This window comes from Hakea prostrata, chromosome 7 (genome assembly GCF_041222555.1).
Source record: "Hakea prostrata isolate BN-2017 chromosome 7, UWA_Hpros_2, whole genome shotgun sequence".
NCBI classification, from domain to species: domain Eukaryota; kingdom Viridiplantae; phylum Streptophyta; class Magnoliopsida; order Proteales; family Proteaceae; genus Hakea; species Hakea prostrata.
The window spans coordinates 44979989-44999729 of NC_142606.1; the positions used below are offsets into that span (position 1 = coordinate 44979989).

At 39.7% G+C, this 19741-nt stretch overlaps 1 protein-coding gene across 4 annotated transcripts in view; it reads left to right on the top strand.

Moving 5' to 3' along the window:
* LOC149011253 (uncharacterized) overlaps nucleotides 1-19741 on the top strand; it is an 81336-nt gene continuing 61595 nt past the window's right edge. For all 4 annotated transcript variants that reach the window (XR_016174406.1, XM_089161285.1, XM_089161284.1 and 1 more), the window contains exons 1-5: nucleotides 1-485; nucleotides 1014-1163; nucleotides 2481-2648; nucleotides 18960-19112; nucleotides 19306-19458. Coding sequence is in view for 3 of the 4 variants with exons in the window: in XM_089161285.1 (XP_089017411.1) it covers nucleotides 248-485; nucleotides 1014-1163; nucleotides 2481-2648; nucleotides 18960-19112; nucleotides 19306-19458 (862 nt within the window). In the remaining variant the exon portion in view is untranslated. The remainder of the gene's footprint in view (nucleotides 486-1013; nucleotides 1164-2480; nucleotides 2649-18959; nucleotides 19113-19305; nucleotides 19459-19741) is intronic.

Genomic DNA, 19741 nt, shown 5'->3' on the forward strand with positions numbered 1-19741 from the left:
TTGTCCACCCCATTGATGGATCACAGCACGAATCCATTTGCACGTCGTATTAACTCCCATACCTTGTTATGGTGTCAGACTATCAGTGTATCACACATCCTTTCCTTTGTCTTTCGCGTTTTAAACTATTAAAGCAGAGATTCTATACATGTAATGGCGGGACTTTATACTTGTAATGGCAGGCTCTTGCATGGACTGCTATAGTGAAAGCCGTTTCATCTTCGAGTAGATAAAAGTTCGCACCTGTATGTCTAATTGTGTTTTGTGCATAAGAATGAGGTGGGAGAAGTTGGAAGTGAGCCAGAGATCAACAGGAATTCCTCCGGAACAGAGTGGATCTATGGGTCTCCCGATTGAGTTCGTCGGGCCTGGAAGAAGATGGGGACATTCATGCAATGCTATTCATGGAGGGAAGCTGCTCTATGTTTTCGGTGGATACGGCCCGGATACCTGTCAGACCAACGAGGTTCACATTTTTGATACTGGTCAGTGTTGGAAATTTCAAAGCTGTATTGATTTTATCGTTTGTTTAACCTGTGATCTGTGCATTTTAGTTCTGAAACGGTAAAGGCTTGAGAGTTAAAGAGTAACAACGCCAGCCTTTTTTTGAAGGCTAGGTAGTTGTGAAATTTTAGAATAGAAGGATTCTCTTTGCTTCTTGTTGGTAGTACTATTTCTGTCTATTCAGAGTTTTATTTTTGGATTTTAGTGGGGTTCTTGTTGCCTTCATCTTCTTCAGGTGCCTTTTTTTTCGTTTTTTTTGTAATCTGTTTTGTCTTGCTGAGTTTCTGCTCAGTTACTACCAAATTTTCTGCTGAAGGGTTGCCCCTCTTTCCTCATGGAGGATAAAGGATCTTTGCATCTTCTGTTTTTGTTTCTTTCAGTGCCATTATGCTTGCCCATTTGGAGCTTCTTTTCTGTGTGCTGGCTGTTTTGTTTATCTCTTGTTTTTTGTTTGTTTGTTGTTGTTCTTGTTCTTGCCATTCTAACTTCTACATTTCCACAACATGCAGTCAAGCAGATATGGATTAGGCCAAATATGAAAGGCACACCTCCATCTCCCAGGGACAGTCACAGCTGTACAACCGTTGGGGACAACCTATTTGTATTTGGGGGTACTGATGGGAAGAATCCCCTCAAGGATTTGTTCATCTTAGATACTTGTAAGCTCTTTCTCAAAAGCAAGTTCCTGTACTACATTTGTATTGATGTAAAAATTTTAGGTTGGTTATAGAACCAGTGTTCACATAAACCCATAGAACAAAATTCGCTCGAAACTTGCGAAATTTCAACCAAAATTTCCCATTTTGGAAATCTCGAATGAAAAACTAAGGGACCGAAAAAAATCCAAGTTTTGATAAAAACCGTTGAAATTTTGTCGAAACTTGGTTCAACCTAGCTAGACCAGCTGGTTCATGAGAAAAAAAATTCCCAAATTTCGTGGGAAACATGGGAAATTTCGTAGAAATTTGAGAAATTTTTCAGAAAACCGGAAAATTTCGTGCAATCTGGGAAATTTCGTGGAAACCTGAGACTTCCTACGAGTTTTGTAGCTTTCCCAATTTTCAATTTTTTTTTTAATTCTTTCATGTTTCCCCAAATACCATGACAAATACCCCCTCCATGAGGACTTCCCTATCCAAATTGCGTATTCCCTCAGACTAGTTATCTTAGGCATGTTGATGACCAGACTTATAAAGTTGCAGTTGTCTATTACCTTGACAACCATAGGCATAAAATGTCATGTGATGTCTATGTTCGTTGGTTAGAGGAGAGGATGTTACATGCATAGTACTACTCAACTCACAAGATGGATCCACTGAAACACTCATTTTGGCACTGAGTTGTCCTTTCCTTTTATTGTCGGCTACTTTGTATTTGATGTTTTGTAGTTAGAGATTATATATTGAATGTTATGTACTTAAGTAGTTAAGTTTATAGTGTACTTATCAGACAACTCTTCATTGATGTTATGTACATTGAATGACATATCTACATTGATTTTTTTAGCAAAATGCAGCCAATGTGTTTTTTATACTCTAATTAGCTTAAATGCAGAGTCCCTCCCTAAAATACTCCCTAAAACCTATCGAAACTTGATGTCGAAACTTGCACAAAAAAGTCCTCAGTTTCCTCGAAATTTCCTAGTTTTCCATCTAGGTTTCCCATTTTCACCTGGTTGAAACTTGAATTTCCCTCGAATATTTTTCTATGCTGATAAACCATTATTTACGATTGATTTAAAAAGAAGAAGAAAATATTGACATATCGACTGGATAACTGGTAAATGTTTAAGCAGCTTATTTATATTTCATGTTCAATTGTAAATAAGTCTTGCAAATCATTTGTGTCTTTTCTTTGTTAATGTTCAATTTGATGGATGAAGTTGTGTTTGCTATTTGTATATAAAATAATTAGTTTCTTCACCATCTATTTTATTTATCATAATTGAGACTGAATGAGTTCTAGTATTCTTGTAGCTACCAATACGTGGACATGTCCAATTTTAAATGGAGAAGGGCCACCACCACGGGAAGGACATAGTGCGGCACTTGTTGGGAAACGGCTCTTCATATTTGGAGGCTGTGGCAAATCGTGGCAGAGTTCCTATGAAGTATATTATAATGATCTGTACATATTGGATACAGGTAAACTTATGTACGACAATCATTCTTCACACTTAATATGCTGAGTTCAATATTTTTGTGCTTTACGTTAAAAAACCAGCTAGTGCAGCTGGTAAGGACCTAGGCATGTTGCTGCAGATATGCTGCCATGGACCAACCCAAACACAATTGGGTGTCAAACCAAGATGAACTTTGTCCAATTTGAGTCATGGGTCAGTTAGAATTTTAGGAAAATATGTTATTTAGGGAAATAGTGTATTTGTTTATTTTATTGTGCTTATTTTATAAGTTAGATTCTTAGGATATTTGCTTTCTAACTACTTTTAGTTTCTTAATTTGAATTATTTCTTAGTTAGATAGATGGTGTTCTTTTAGGAGTCTTTTAATATCTCCTTTATATGTGGTGTAATCCTCCATTATAAAAGACAGATTGGAGATATGAATTGAGTTTATGACTTGGAGAGCCGGTGAGACTATGTTGCATGTGTACTCTTCTTCTCCACCTCCTTTCTAATGCAATTTCCCATTCCCCTTTCTTGTTATTTTTCATTCCTACTTTTTATGAAGGCCACCATGGCAGATCACTGGTAGCGTCTGCACTGATTTGGTATCATAGCCAAAGGAATCGAATAGCAGAAAATAGAAATAGGAAGAGGAAGACAGGAAGGAAGAAGAGAAGAAGCAGCCAGAAGAGATGCTGTATTGTATTGCATTAAGGTAGGTACAAGGCAGCCTTATAAAGGTCAAGAATACCAAAAAGAGAAGATCAAAGGAGGCAGTCCTTGGGATCTCGGGAATATTCTCTTAACACTCTCCCCTTTTCTCTCTCTCTCTCTCTCTCTCTCTCTCTCTCTTCTCTTCTCTTCTTCTTCTTCTTATTAGTGTTCTTCTCCCTCTTCCCCTTACTTCAAGTCTGATTCTTCTCAGATTGTCTTCTTCTCCCTTATCTTCTTTATTCTTCTTTCTCCTTCCCCATTAGTAACTCACACAGTGGAGCTTCCTGAATGGACATGGTTCACATTCTAAACTAGATAAAGACTGAAAAATCGGATCTAACTTCTTTAAACTTTCCAAGGATGGGTGACCAAGGTGGCAATGGATTTGATGAGGAGAAGTAACACTGGCACAGACAGCAGCAGACTTGGTATTCTCAAGTAAATACTACCCCCCTGACTCACGTCCCTTACCAATCGTCCTCTTCATTGCAAGATCCTGAAAAATATAAGAATCAGGGTAAGAAGTTACTGACCAATTAAAAGTTTTGGTAAGCTCACTTACAGAAATGAGATTAATGCTAAATTAGGAAGGTAGAGAGCTGATGTCAGGGACAAGATTTTGTTGGGTTGCACTGTACCAATGCCTTGAACTTTCACTAAAGACCCATTGGCTGATGTAACAACTGGAAGTAGATGGGGATAAGGATGAGACAATACCTGGTACTTCAGATGTATTATCAGAGGCCCCGGAATCTATATAATGCAGGGAAGGGAAGCAGCAGTGAGACAGGCAAAGGGAAGTAGCGGAGAGACAGGCAATCACATTACTTGACTAAAACAGAGTAGCAGTGGAAGAAGTAGGCTGTGAAATCTGAAATTGATTGTGCGAAGCTAGTTACTTCCTCGGTCATGATACCATCTTCCTCTCAGAAGTGTTAGACTGTCTTGGAGTATCAGTACTAGTCATTGAACAGCTGCTGCCTAGATTTCTCATGTAACATATACTCATATAGCATAATTTCTGAATATGACCTGGCTTACCACAATGGTGACACATGGGCAGCCCCTAGACAATCCAAACTAGTAAACCACCCTGTAGTTTTGTGCTGGTTCTAACCTCTTCCTATCCTATGGCCACCACCACAGCCAAAATTACCACCACGACCTCCACCATTCCCACCATTGGTGTTATTATTCCCATTTTGTAACCAAAGGGCTGAAGCTAGAGAGCTAGAGACTAACTCCAACTTGGACTCTTAAATAAAATTATAAACTAACTAACTTGATTGAAATTAAATGAAGAACTATTTGAACTTGAATTAAAAGGCCTAAATTGGATTATGATTTTATAATTAAGCCCTTCAAGGAGTCCATCCTGGGGTTTACCCAAAAAATAGGAGGAGTCCATCCTGGGTTTACTAAGAAACTGGGCAGAACCATACTAACCCTGCCCTGCTGAAATTACTCTTTGCGCTGCTTGGCAGCAAGCCTAGGGATTCCCTTGGGGCTTGGCCTTCCACCTAGGGTAGGTTTTGGGACCTACATCAACTCTTCCCTTCTTGATAACATTCATCTCTGAAGAATGGGTGAATATCACATACTTTTTTATACATATCTGGCTCAAGTCTCTTGTGCATGAATCCACATGCTTTAACTCCTAGGCTTATCCATCCATTTGACAAAGAAACAATGGTAACTTTGTCCAATTTGATAGTCTTATGCATGTCATAGAAGTTCCTTTGTGGCATCTTCATTGGGGGCTTTCAATTGGGGCAGATGCAAGATATGCTTAGAATCTCTTTCATCAGTATGATACCCTGTATAGAGTTAAAGATCAGCCATATTCAAGTTATTGCTGATGCCTATATTAGAGGGCAGCTCTAATGCATAGGTCTATGCTCCAATATATTCTCTTGGAGTGGACCTTGCTATTAACACTTGGTTGGTGTCTTTCTGGAATAACTCTCAACACCATTATGTCTCTAGGCTTGAACTGAAAAAAACCTTCTGTGCTTTTTTGCGTTAGGCTTGTAAACTTCAATATCGAGTGCTATCTGTCTTCTGAGATCTGCATGAACCTTTGGTTACCTAATTTGAATTAGTTCTTGCTAAGAGAAATGGTGTTCTTTTAGGAGTCGTTTAATATCCTTCATATGTGGTGTAATCCCCATTATAAAATACAGATTGGAGATAATGAATTGAGTTTATGGCTTAGGGAGCCGGTGAGATTGTGTTGCATGTGCACTCTTCTTCATCGCCTCCTTTCTAATGCGATTTCCTCTATCCCTTTCTTCTCATTTTTCTTCCCTACTTTTTGTTAAGTCCATGGCAGAAACTCCTAGGGTTTGCACTAACTTGGTATCATAGCCAAATGATCTGTCAATCAAATAGCAGAAAATAGAAACAGGAAGAGGAAGAGAGGTAGAGAAGAAGAGAAGCAGCAACCAGAAGAGAGGCTGTGTGGTATTGCATTGAGGTGGATACATGGCAGCCTTATAAAGGTCAAAAATACCAAAAATTGAAGATCCAAGGAGTGCAATCCTTGGGATCTCAACGAATCTTCCCTAACACTCCCCCCTTCTGTCTCTGTCCTCTTTTCTTTATCTTCTTACTAGTGTTCTTCTCCCTCTTCCCCTTCTTCAAGTTTGGTTCTTCTCAGATATCCCCTTCTTTCACCTATCCTCTTTATTCTTCTTTCTCCTTCTATTGTGTCCCCCATTAGTAGCTCACACGGTGGAGCTTCCCGATCTGACATTACTCCCATTCTAAACTAGATAAAGACTGAAAAGTGGGATCTAACTTCTTTAAACATTCCAAGGATAGGTGACCAAGGGCCAAGGCGGCAATGAATTTGATGGGGAGAAGCAACACTGGTCCATACAACAGAAGCCTTAGTATTCTCAAGCAAATGCAACCCTCCTGACTCACGTCCTTTACCAATCGTCCTCGTCGTAGCAAGATCCTGAAAAATATAAGAATCGGGGTAAGAAGTTACTGAACAATTAAAAGTATTGGTAAGCTTACTTACAGACATGAGATTAAATGGAAAATTAGGAAGGTAGAGAACTGATGTCAGGGACAAGATTTGGTTTGGTTGCACTGTACGTCTGTACCAGTGCCTTGCACTTTCACTAAAGACCCATTGGCTCATGTAACACTGGAAGTAGATGGGGACAAGGATGAGAAAATACATGGTACTTCAGAGGTATTAATAGAGGCCCCAGAATCTATAATCCAGGGAGGGGAAGTAGCAAAGAGAGAGGCAATTGCATTACTTGACTGTACCAGAGTAGTGGTGGAAGAAGTAGGCTGTGAAATCTGAAATTGATTCTACCAAGCAAGTTCTTCCTGGGTCATGTATAGTGTCATCCTCTCAGAAGTGTTAAGACTGTCTTGGAGTATCAGTACTAGTCATTGAATTGGCATACTGCTGCTGCCAGGTTTCCCATGTAAGATATAGCATAGTTTCTGAATATGACCTGGCTTACCACAACTGTGAACAAGGCTTCATGTCACATCCACCCAGCCGGTACCCTACTTGGCATACCCGGGTATGTGATCCACAGTTCAAGGATCAAGCATCGAGGGACCATGCCTCCCACATACGTGATAACACAATCATGAACAATAATAATCAAGGTAAAAGCAAATAAATAAAATATATCATGAATAAGATACGAACAGATAATCAGAGTGCGGAATAAAATGTTACCAAATGTATAAGTGTAATCAAAAGAAAGAGTTAGTGAGCGGAAGTCACTCCCTCAGTGGCAGCGGAAAAGTAGTAAAAAATCAAGTTAAGTTACAATCCAACATCTAAAGAGTAACTCAGTGAAAGTTAATTACATATCCCAGTGTTTAACAAAATCCAGGGGGTGGGGGACTAGACTAGGGTTTCCTCTACTCTAATAAGCACATCTTCATAAGTGTGGACGAAGAAAGCCCAACACGGCCGCTCCCTCACCACTGTGGGGCTAACCCTGGTACGCAATGTAATCCTCCTCGGCACCATAACCCTGATCTTCATAGTAGCTACCACCCTGAGGGTAGTATGTGGAATCATAGTCCGTCTTGTAGGTCGCACCATCGGAGTCTTCAACACCTGTGGGATAATCTAACAAACATTTGCACAAAAGGAATGAGTTCGAGAGAACTCAGCAAGGCAATAAATCCTTAATAGATAAACCATATGAAACAAGTCATAACATGATGCAATATGGCATGAAACACATGATGCAAGTATGATTCTAACTCTATGTATGCTGGTCTCTATGGTAGACATGCTTCAAGTCATAGCACCATACTTCTTTGGGTAGGTCGCACTCACACCCTTAACCATTTAAGATATCTTGGGTTACCGGTTGGTAATGGGTCCTGCATCCCTCTCGGACAGTCCATGGCTGGGGTTTCGGTCACCGCTCTCTCACATCACCATTTGGTCTAAGTATTGGCGCATGTCAAGGTAAAGCCTAACCCAATGCAAGTCATCTACTCAGTCATATCAAGTTAGATCCGGATACATCCATTCCTCCTCAACCATTTAAGATATCTTGGATTCCTTTCCGGTATCCTTCACATTAGAGTCAGCGTATTTCCTCTTAGACTATGGACTCATCAACCCTATTGGTTATCCACAAATAGTAGACGGGAAGCTCTCCCGTCCCCTCACGGATCATTTCACCGGTATTGAGTGTCCGTGAGCCCAAGTCTAGCCGTTTGCAACCCTACCAATAAATGGCTCCCACAATGTGATTCATGACCTCTCACGGATCATTTCACCGGTCTTGAGTGCCCACAAATCCCCATTGCTACCACGGGTCGTTCGGTCTTAATACCCTTCCGATTCGGGTCTGACACGACAAGGACATCCTAGTCATACTATTAGACAATCCTATGTATGTCATCCAATAATCCAGGAAAGTGTCGATGGGCACCTTCGGAGAACATTCCATACTATTCCCTCCGATGTCCAAGGACAAAAGCATCAATAGGACACTCCCAATCCCAAATTATACTTATCCAAACACATTCTTCATATCATCTTATCATATCCAAATGATACATCATCATAGAGAAAATAACTCATCACATCGCATAATCAAGTGTATAAATAAATAACAAGAATTAAAAGACATAATAAATGGGAGTAATTAAACATGTTGCTACTGTTACAAGATACCTACAGTAGTCATATGATGTCTAAATACAACTAATGAGTTAAGCCTATTAAGTTGTTAACATCAGTGTATAAATCATATAGTCTATGTTATAAGGGTATAACCGTCCTTACCTTACATTGTGATGATGATGATCCAAAATTCACACAAGGATGATCCAATGATGGTAATAAGACCCTAAAGAAACATAAATGAAAGATTAGAGAAGAAATCGGGAAAATCAGAGGTCGAACGGGTCAAAACGGCTAAGGTTACAGTTCAGCAGCATGTTTGGTCGATGGGATCGACCAAGGAGGATCGACCAAGACAGTCTCGGGCTGCATATTGGATTTTGGGGATTTTGGTCCGAAATCAGTCTTCTGGGGCTTGGATCGATCCGATACTTGGAGGGATGGTTAATAACAGTATATGAACACTACAAATCAAGAAATTAACACAATCTAAAGGTCTAATTAGAAAGCCCCAAATTGGACTGCTAAGTTCTATAGACAAGAATCAAAGCATGGATTGAAATCAAATGCATTTGCATTGGAAATGCATGAATTAGCTAGGGGAACTAATAGGAATTGGGTTAGAATCATATGTTAGCAATAAACATAGTCATAGCACACTATATACTTCAGTTTAGGACAAGAATGCATGAAGTTAAGAGGAGAATCAAAAGAATGCATATGCAAGGCTTGAAATGAGAGCATAGCATCAATGGACATGGGAGGGGATCATAGGTTAAGCAAGAGTGAACACTTGGAGTGATGGTTGCAAGGTTGCAGCATCAACTCCAAGGTTTCAATAGCAATAAAAGGAATAGAAAAGAATATAATAAAATAGAGAGTGAGAGTGATGAATCATACCTTGTAGTTGGTGATGGAGACAAAGAACAATGATTGACAATGTTTTGGGTGGAATCTTCTTCACCAATGTCAAGGAGGAGCTTTGGGGAACCTTCTCCACGTTCTCAGGTGTGGTAATGATTAGAATAGGGCTCAAAACACGAGGCTAGCATAAATAGGGTAGGGAATATTTTCGAAAGGAATCATTAACTTGAGTTTGGGAAGCTTTGGTCGATGCTCCTTGGTTTATGGCATCGTCCAAAGAGGATCGACCAAACAAGTTTCAGCAGAAAAATCAGTAATAGTTCAGCAACTTCAGATAGGGATTCGGAGAGCTATATGGGGTCAAATTGAGTGGGGTTTTCTTCTACAAGTCAATCAAGAAGTCTAGTTTCGGGAAATACCTTCGGATTGTACACGGGAGTCCATTAGGTACTTCAACTAATTCACCCTTCTTCGATGCGCAGATTCTCACGATGCGCAGATTCTCACTAAACATTGACAATGTACTCAAGTAAGGGGTATCATCGTCAATGTCCATGGGCTCGGACTCCGACACAAAATCATCAATCAATAGGGTCCACAAGGACAATTTCCATCACTTCGGGACATGGATCCACCCTAAGGGAAAGGTCGGACATGACCTCCTAAGGCCTTTAAAGATAGCAACATTGAAATCAAGGTCCGACTTCAAGGTCTAACATTGAACAAGCCTTTCTTTAATCCAAAACAAATAGGGTGTCCTGCCAGGTTTGGGCTGGATTTCACACTTCACCCCTGGCCAAAACCCTGGAGTGGGCCCCGAGGTCACTCCAAAGTGGCACACCAAGGGCTGGCCAAACCCTCGTAAAGGGGTAGTTTGGTCCATTCCAGCCCTAGTTACTTGCTGGATTTAATTTTTGAATTTTAGTTCTTGTTTTCAAAAGAGTCTTGATTAGTTAGGAGTCTTGTTTGATTTAGAGGTGAGTTCTTGAGTCCCTAGGAGTTTTCTTTAAAGGACTCTTGTAGTCTTTATTTAAAGGAAGAGTTCTTACAAGAAGAGTTTCTTTTCTTATTGATTGTTGGAGTCTTAAGAGTCTTAGGAGGAATCTATTCCCAAGGAGATTCTATTAGATGTTTGTCTCTATTTGGATGGCTGGGATTAATTGTAAGGGAGATCTTAAACTACAAAGGAATCTTACTTAGGTTGGAGTCTTTAGTAGGCTATAACTAAGCCTAGTCTTTCATTGTATTTTTGAAGTCTGATTATTTAAAAAATAATTGATTAAGGAGAGTGGCCTTGTTGAGGGGGCCATGGTTGAGTCAAGAATTGAGAGTCTTCTTCAAAGATTAGCACCTTCTTCAAGCTCTAGCACTCTTCTTCCAGTCTCCGGCAATTTCAAGAAACTACAGCAGCCTATAAGTCAGTACAGCAAGACCCCACCCCTCCCCTACCCTCCTAGACTGATCGCACCTACCCCAGCCCCCTTCCTTTCTTGCGCAGGCCCTAAAATCCCCTCCCTTCCTATCACAGCCCCTCCCTAGCCCTTCCCTCACCCCCACAGGCCTTCCCCAACCCTTTGCCTACCTTCCGACACCCTCCCTCTCCCTTTCTTTCCCTTTCGGCCCCTCTCCTTCTTTACTGACTTTTGGCATATCTGAAACAATAAAGGGGGAAAGAAGAAGAAAGAAAAAAAAAAAAAAAAAAAAAAAGAAAAGAAAAGGAAAGAAAAGAAAGAAAGGAGGAAAGAAAGAAAGAATAAGAATGAGAGTTCAAGATTCCCGTAGATCTTTCCCTCCCTCACAGATCAAACCCATAGTCATCCCAAAATGATCCTTAAGTCTCTCCAAACCCAACCGCAGATTTCCTTGGGTACTTTTTTTTGTTGAGTTTAGGTTTCCCCTAATTAATCAATCCATGCTACTTTGTTAAAACCCTAGCCCATCCCACATTTCATTGTTAACCAAATTCGACAACCCATTTAGTTTTGTTAAACTAAATCTTACCCAAACCTTCCCACAATAATTTTAGGAGCATCCTTGGTAGCTTAGATCATCGCATTGACTTTTGGAGATTAGTTGCTAAAAGATTCTTGGTAAATCCTAAATTTTAGGGAATTTCTCCAAGAAACCATAACCCTAAAGTTGGGTTTATATCAATACAGAGCCAGGTTGCTAGCAAGCCCTAGTATTGCTATGGATGAGCTATGAATCACCAGATAGTCGGAGCAAATTCTCAAAACCCAACAAGACATGTTAGTGTAGTTGCAAGATTTGAACATAAGGGTGACTAATTTGGAGCAAGCTAGGATTGGAGATTCCATACAGACATAGAAAAAAATTTGAGGGAAACTCAAGTTTCGACTAGGTGAAAATGGGAAACCTAGGTGGGAAACTGTGAAATTTTGAGGAAACTTAGGACTTTTTTGTGCAAGTTTCGACATGAAGTTTGACAGGTTTTAGGGACTATATTAGGGTGGGACTCTACATTTAAGCTAATTAGAGTATAAAGAATACATTGACTATATTTTGCTAAAAAAGTCAATGTAGATATGTCATTCAATGTACATAAAATCAATGTAGAGTTGTCTGAGAAGTACACTATAAACTTAACTACTTAAGTACATAACATTCAATATATAATTTATAACTTCAAAACATCAAATACAAAGTAAATGACAATAAAAGGAAAGTACAACTCAGTGCCAAGAGGAGTGCCTCGATGGATCCATTTTATAAGTCAAGTAGTACTATGCCTATAACATCCCCTCTTCTAACCAACGAACATAGACATCCCATGACATTTTATGCCTATAGTTGTCAAGGTAATTGACAACTGTAACTGTTGTAATGTGAGGAATTGCTCCTCTAAAAGTATATTATTCACAAGACTCCAATAGGGTATTTATAGTTACAACCTAGTTAAGCCCTATACTAAGTAGGAAAAGGAAATATAAAACAAATAGAAATAAAACTCTAGACTTATTAGGAAACATAATCCTATTCTAATTAGGAAACCTCAATCTATGTATCAACACTCCCCTTAAAGTTTGAGCATAGATATTTGTCATGCCTAACTTGCTCATAATGTAATTGAATATCTTCGTGCTCAAGCTCTTTGTGAGTGCATCAGCTCGTTGCTCGTTTGAAGTAATAAAGGTGATATGGATCAGCCCAGCCTCAAGCTTCTCTTTGATGAAATGTCTGTCAATCTCCACATGCTTAGTCCTATCATGTTGTACAGGGTTATGAGCTATGCTGATTGCTGACTTACTATCTGAGTATAATTGTATAGGAACCTCCAAATCTGTCCTAATTTCTTGAAGCAGCCCTTTAAGCCATAGTACCTCACAAATGCCTTGAGCAATCGCCCTAAATTCGGCCTCGGCACTGGACCGCGCAACTACAGCCTGTTTCTTGCTTCTCCAAGTCATAAGGTTACCTCCCACATATACACAATACCCAGAGGTAGGCCTCCTATCATCTAGACATCCTGCCCAATTTGCATCTATATATGCCTCAATCTTCAAATGTCTATGAGCTGAAATTAAAATTCCTTTTCCTAGAGTAGTCTTCAAGTATTTCAAGATTCGATATACTGCATCCAAATGTGAGGAATAGGGATCATGCATATACTGGCTAACAAGACTAACTGCAAATGTGATGTCAGATCTAGTGTGAGATAGATAGATCAACTTTCCCACTAATTTTTGATACCTTATCTTATCAACTGGTTCTCCTTCCTTTGCCTTCAAGTGTAGGGTAGGCTCAATAGGAGTCTCAGCAGGCTTATATCCTAGCATTCCAGTTTCCTCAAGAAGATCCAATGTATACTTCCTCTGGGATAGAGATACACCGCTAGTAGAATATGCCAATTCTAAACCTAGGAAATATCTTAGTTTTCCCATATCTTTGATCTCAAATTCAGTTCCCAAAAAAGTCTTTAATGCTGAAATCTCATCCTCACTGTTGTCTGTGATCACAATGTCATTCACATACTAAAAGTATAGTAGTGTGGCAACCATCTCTTTTAATAAACAAAGTGTGGTCTGCATTGCTCTGCTTATAGCCATTAGATATCATTGCCTTATGGAACCTTCCAAACCACGCTCTTGGAGATTGCTTCAACCCATATAAAGCCCTCTTTAACTTGCACACTTTCCTGTAAGTCTCTGTAGTAGAATACCCGGGTGGTATATCCATATATACCTCTTCTTGGAGTTCTCCATGCAAAAAGGCATTCTTCACATCTAATTGTTGTAAACTCCACCTTTTATTAATTGCACATGAAATAATAGTACGAACTATGTTCATCTTGGCAACAGGGGCAAATGTCTCCTGGTAGTCAATGCCATAAGTCTGAGTGAAACCTTTGGCCACCAATCTTGCCTTGTACCTTTCAACAGTTCCATCTACCTTGTACTTGATCACAAACACCCATTTGCACCTAACAGTCTGCTTTCCTATGGGCAAAGTCACCAAGTCCCATGTTTTGTTTTTTTTCCAAAGCTTGTATTTCCTCATCCGTAGCTTCTTTCCAGTTTGAGTGAGATAATGCCTCTTGCCAAGTGTTAGGAATAGAAGTAAAGGACAAAGAGGAAATAAAACATTGAAATTCTGGAGATAGAGACTGATATGAAACATAATTGGAAATAGGATGTTTGGTGCAAGTTCGTGGCTGCTTTCTCACTGTAATTGGTAAGTCCAAAGTAGGATTAGAAGAAGGGTCAAAGACAGACTCACCTGGAGGAACGGATTGTTCAGGGCTAGGAACCAAAGCTTTTGACGGGCTTGGTTCAGAAGGGGTCACTTGTTTTTTTTTGATAGGTCTTTAGGGGTCTAGTCTCCCCCTGTATATCATCCACCAGCTGTTCTTGTCCGGTGATTCCATCTTCCAAAGGAGGATCATTTGCAGGAATCTCAAGAGAAATATCAAAAGGAGGAATCAACATTGGAACCTCTTCACTAAAACTCTCCCCCTGAAGAGGTGTAGGGGGAAAAAAGGAATTTGTTCTTGAAACACAACATCCATAGAGACGAAAAAACGACGAGAACTAGGATGATAACACTTATACCCCTTTTGTGTAGGAGGAGGATAACCCAAGAAAATGCACTTTAACCCATGGGGATCTAACTTTCCATGAACATGGTGGTTCCGGACAAAGGCAACACATCCAAAAACCTTAGATGAGACTATAAGACTGTTGTACCTAAAAGAACCTTAAAGGGATAGCGTTGGTCTAAGACTCGGGAAGGCATTCGGTTAATTAGATATATCGCAGTAAGAATGGCTTCACCCCAAAACTGAAGAGGCACATGCATAGAAAACATGAGGGAACATGCTACCTCAAGTAGATGTCTATTCTTGCGTTCGGCAACCCCATTTTGAGGTGGAGTGTCGACGCAACTAGTTTGGTGTATGATGCCATGGTTTGTTAAGTAAGAAGGGAATGCGCCACCCAAGTACTCAGTTCCATTATCCGTACGAAGGATTTTGACTGTCACCCCAAATTGAATCCTAATCATATTATGAAAATTTTGAAAGCTCGAGAAAACGTCACTTTTTTGGTGAAGTAAACCCATGTGGTCCTTGTACAACAGTCAATAAAGGTAACAAACCATCTATGACCAGATACAGACACGGTCCGAGAAGGACCCCACACATCAGAGTGAATGACTGAAAAAGGAATTTTACTATGATTATCTGAAATAAGGTAAACATGCCTGGTCTGTTCGGCCAAAATACATGCCTCACAATAGAAATCATTCAAATTGCACATTTTAATCAGATCAGGAAATAATTTGGACAAAATAGGTAAAGGAACGTGGCCAAGACGACTATGCCACTATAACAAGGTAAAATGTGCAGGGGAGGTGGAATTAGAGACCGTAAAAAGAGCTGATGGGGATCCATCCATTAAGTAGAGCCCCCCTTTCTGTCTACCACTGCCAATCGTAAGCCTTGTTTCCAAGTCCTGAAACACACAATGAGAAGGAAAGAAAGTTATTTTGCAGTTCATATCACGAGTAAGGCTACTAATAGATAAAATATTAGCCGAAAACTTTGGAACATGCATGACATTAGATAAGGTAAGAGAAGGCGAACAGATAATAGATCCTTTCCCAAAGATAGGGGAGACAGACCCATCAGCCGTTCGAACATCATGAGCAATAGGGACAGATGAATAAGTATGAAACAAAGTAGATGAGCTTGTCATATGGTCGGTTGCCCCAGAGTCAATTACCCAAGAGAGATAAGTCAAATTGACATTGTGACAATCAAAAATACCTGTGGAGATTTGTGGATCAACAGAGGGATCAATGACAGAGGCTATACTCATATTGGAAGTCGGTACTGGAGAAGATGAGTCAAGTCTGGACATCAATTGGCGAAGGTGCTGGAGCTCATTTGAGGAAAGAGGTGTTGGAGTACTTAGGGTGTCAGAACTGGCTTGATTTGCAGATGTTTGATTGCTGCCCTTGATTCCATTTCTACCTCCATGGGAATTTGTTGGACGTCCATGCAACTTCCAACACTTGTCCTTTGTATGATGTTCTTTTCCACAATACTCACACTTTACTGGAGGGCGAAAATTGCCAGAACTAGATTTATTATTGCCATAACCAGCCACCAATGCAGATCTATCAGATGTTTGAGTGTGTACCATAGCTGTCCTTCGACTGTCCTCGATATCTACCATGGCATAAGCTTGAGCCAGAGAAGGGAAAGGCTCTCTAGAAAGGACCTGTGCGCGAATTTGATCAAATTCTATATTCAATCCTGCCAAAAAATTATAAACTCTCTGTTTATCTTCCCATTGTTGATAGGCAATAGCATGATTAGCATCTTCAGCATTCTTCGGTGTAAACTTTCCATAGAAATCTAAAGTCTGGTAATATCCTTGAAGAGTGTTATAGTACTGAGAAAGAGGAAGGTCCTTCTGCTGTAACTGATTGATTTTCCGTCTAAGTTCAAAGCATTGTGCATTATTCCCAACTCTGGAGTATGTATCTTTAGTAACTTTCCAAATAGTTGCCGCATTAGGAAGGAGGAGATAATTCTCTGCTATGCTAGATTCAATGGAGTTGATGAGAAAACCCATGACCAAGCATTCATTTGTATACCACTTGGAAAGTTGCAGACCAGGTGTGGAAGGTTTTGTAGAAGTCCCATCAAGATGGCCAGTAAGACCACGAGCACCAACAGCGAGGGAAACTGAACGAGACCATCTAAGATAATTTGTCCCATTAAGTTTCACAGTGGTTATCTGAAGCGAAGAAAACTCACGATCCTTATGAATAGAAGACATGGGAGACTCTTCAGATGTACTAGACTCCTTAGACAAAATTTTCCTAGACATACACTTAATCACTCAATATACATTTCCAGGATACCCGAAAAGAAAACAAACACGTGAATAACGATTTCAAAAAAAATTTCTACAGCACCTTTGTAAGATGAAAACAAAACTTTGCTCTGATACCATGTTGTAATGTGAGAAGTTGCTTCTTTAAAAATATATTATTTACAAGACCCCAATAGGGTATTTATAGTTACAACCTAGTTAAGCCCTATACTAAGTAGGAAAAGGAAATATAAAACAAATAGAAATAAAACTCTAGACTTATTAGGAAACATAATCCTATTCTAATTAGGAAACCTCAGTCCATGTTTTCAACAGTAACTTTATAAGTTTGGTCATCAACATGCCTAAGATAACCAGTCTGAGGAAATACGCAATTTGGATAGGGAAGTCCTGATGGAGGGGGTATTTGGGGAAACATGAAAGAAACAAAAAAATTGAAAATATGGGAAAGCTACAAACATGCAGGAAAAAGTCCCAGGTTTCCACGAAATTTCCCAAGTTTTCACGAAATTTCCTAGGTTTCCATGAAATTTCCCAGGTTTCCACGAAATTTCCCTGGTTTCCCACAAAATTTGGGAATTTTTTCTTCTCATGAACCAGCTGGTCTAGCTAGGTTGAACCAAGTTCGACAGGTTACGAGGTTTCGAGGTTTCGACACGTTTCGACAAAATTTCGACAGTTATGATCGAAGCTTGGGATTTTTTTTCCCGGTCCCCTAGTTTTTCGTTTCGAGGTTCCCAACGAAATTTCGCAAGTTTCAATGGAATTTTGTTCTATGCATATAGACACCACCACCTCCGGCACCAGTGCCTAGACTCAATTCACAGGTGTACGTACCCCATAGAGAAGAGAAATCAGTGGCACAAGGAGGTGTAGAGATGATGGAGAAGCTGAACATTATCCACCCAAGATTTTCTAGAGATAGAAACGAGCATACCAGAAAATACAGTTATGATAATCCCATGTATGACCATTATGATGTAGAAGAGGGACAACAAAGAAGGGCCCAAGGAGCACAAGCATCACTGGAGGACTATTTGAGGTACTATTTCAATGAAGGGAAAGACCAGAGAAGAGGCGTAGACCAGCATAAGGTCAAACTGGAGCAGAAAGAGTTCAATGGATCCCTAGATCCACAAGTTTTCTATGATTGGAGAGCAGCCTTGGATGACTACTTTGACTGCCATAATCTTTTAGAGGATAGAAAAATGCAGCTAGCCAAAACTGAGTTGGTTGGAGCTGCTAGAGATTGGTGGAGCACCATGGAGAGATAGCCGTACTATGAAAGCTAAGAACCTACCACTTGGAACCAGATGTAGAAAGAGCTCACTAAAAGGTACCTTCCGGAAGACTGCAAAGCCACACTACAGGAACAGTTCCACATGTTGGAGCAAGGTACCACTGTAGGTGCCTACATTCAACAATTCGACTCCTTAGCATCCAGGACAGGCACCAGAGAAAGCAAGCTCCAGACCGTGACTTTTGTTTATTTGATCTGTGTGAAATCCAAACTGATGTTTCCTGTTTGGCATCCAGTATGCATTTGGTAATGTTTCCTTTCTGGAAGACCAGTTCGTGTAAAACTGTTTTACATGTTTCTGTAATGAGACATGAGAGTCCATTCTTTGTTTGGAAATGGGTGTTTGATAAACCCTTCTAGAAATATTCGCAACTAGGACCACAGTATGGAAATTTCAGTTTTTGAGCAAGGGCATTGGGTAGGAGAACAAGGTAAAGGGGTTTGCGAGCAAGGGTAGGGTGGGGTGGTCTTTGAGAGACTTCCATCATTGGGACCATTCTATCGAGTTTCTGTCTCCCAACAGAACATGTCTTGCATATTCTGTAAATTCATCACTCAGACCAGATTTCTCACCAGTTGGTTCTCAAAGAACAAAATAATGAACCATTTTAACTAACACCTACCACCCCTTATTTTGTTCTCCGAGAATAAAAGAATGCCATAATTGTTCTCCAAGATTGTTACCACACGCATCCTCATGTTCCATGTGCTGTTCTTGAATAGAGTTGATCTGCAAAACAAGACCATATTACTGACCCCAATTTTTTGAATAGTTGACCTTATATTCCGTATGTTGTTGCTCTTTTTCATTCATATTGGTTTCAATTATTTTGGAGAAACAAAATCACCTAATATTAGATAACAATTGATGCTGATATGGTTATCCTCGAAAGCAACTTTCCAGCATTAGCTTTCTTTCTCATTCTTAATTTTTCTGATTCCAGTTTTCCTGTTAATCTGCAGAGAATTTAGTATGGCAGAAGGCTGTAACATCTGGAAATCCTCCTTCTGCACGAGATAGTCATACTTGTTCATTTTGGAAGAATAAAATAATAGTTATTGGTGGTGAAGATTCATCTGACTATTATCTGTCTGATGTGCATCTCCTTGATACAGGTGCTCACCTTTATGCCCTTTTCAGGTCAATATTGGTGATAAAATGTATAATTCATTTGTTAAGTTTTTTTTAGTGCTTACCTAATGGAACAGAGAGCTGTATGATTCAGGCACTTTATCTTCTACTAAGTTTAATTGTCAGTACTGTGTTTCAACAGATACTAGTTTAATTGTCATTACTGTGTTTCAACAGATACTCTTGTTTGGAGAGAACTAAGCACTTCAGGGCATATGTTACCTCCTCGCGCTGGCCATTCAACTGTTGCTCTTGGGAGAAACTTGTTTGTTTTTGGAGGATTTACTGATGCTCGAAATTTGTATGATGACCTTCATATGGTTAATGTGGGTATGTACTCATGACCAACTGCAATTCTCTTAGAACTAAAGTTGGGCATCACTATGGAAGTTTATTTACTTGTTACAACACATGAATTTGAGGGTAATGATCTATTTAGCAAACTTCATTTAGTTGGGATAAAGCTGGATTGTTGTTCTTGTTAGGAGATGCTAACTTGCCTAAGCCTTCATTTTTTTAAAACACATAATTCATGTGGATTCTATTTTCTAGACTCTGGGGGTAGCTGACTATACACTCCCCCTATCCATATCTTGGATACCTAAATCGGTAG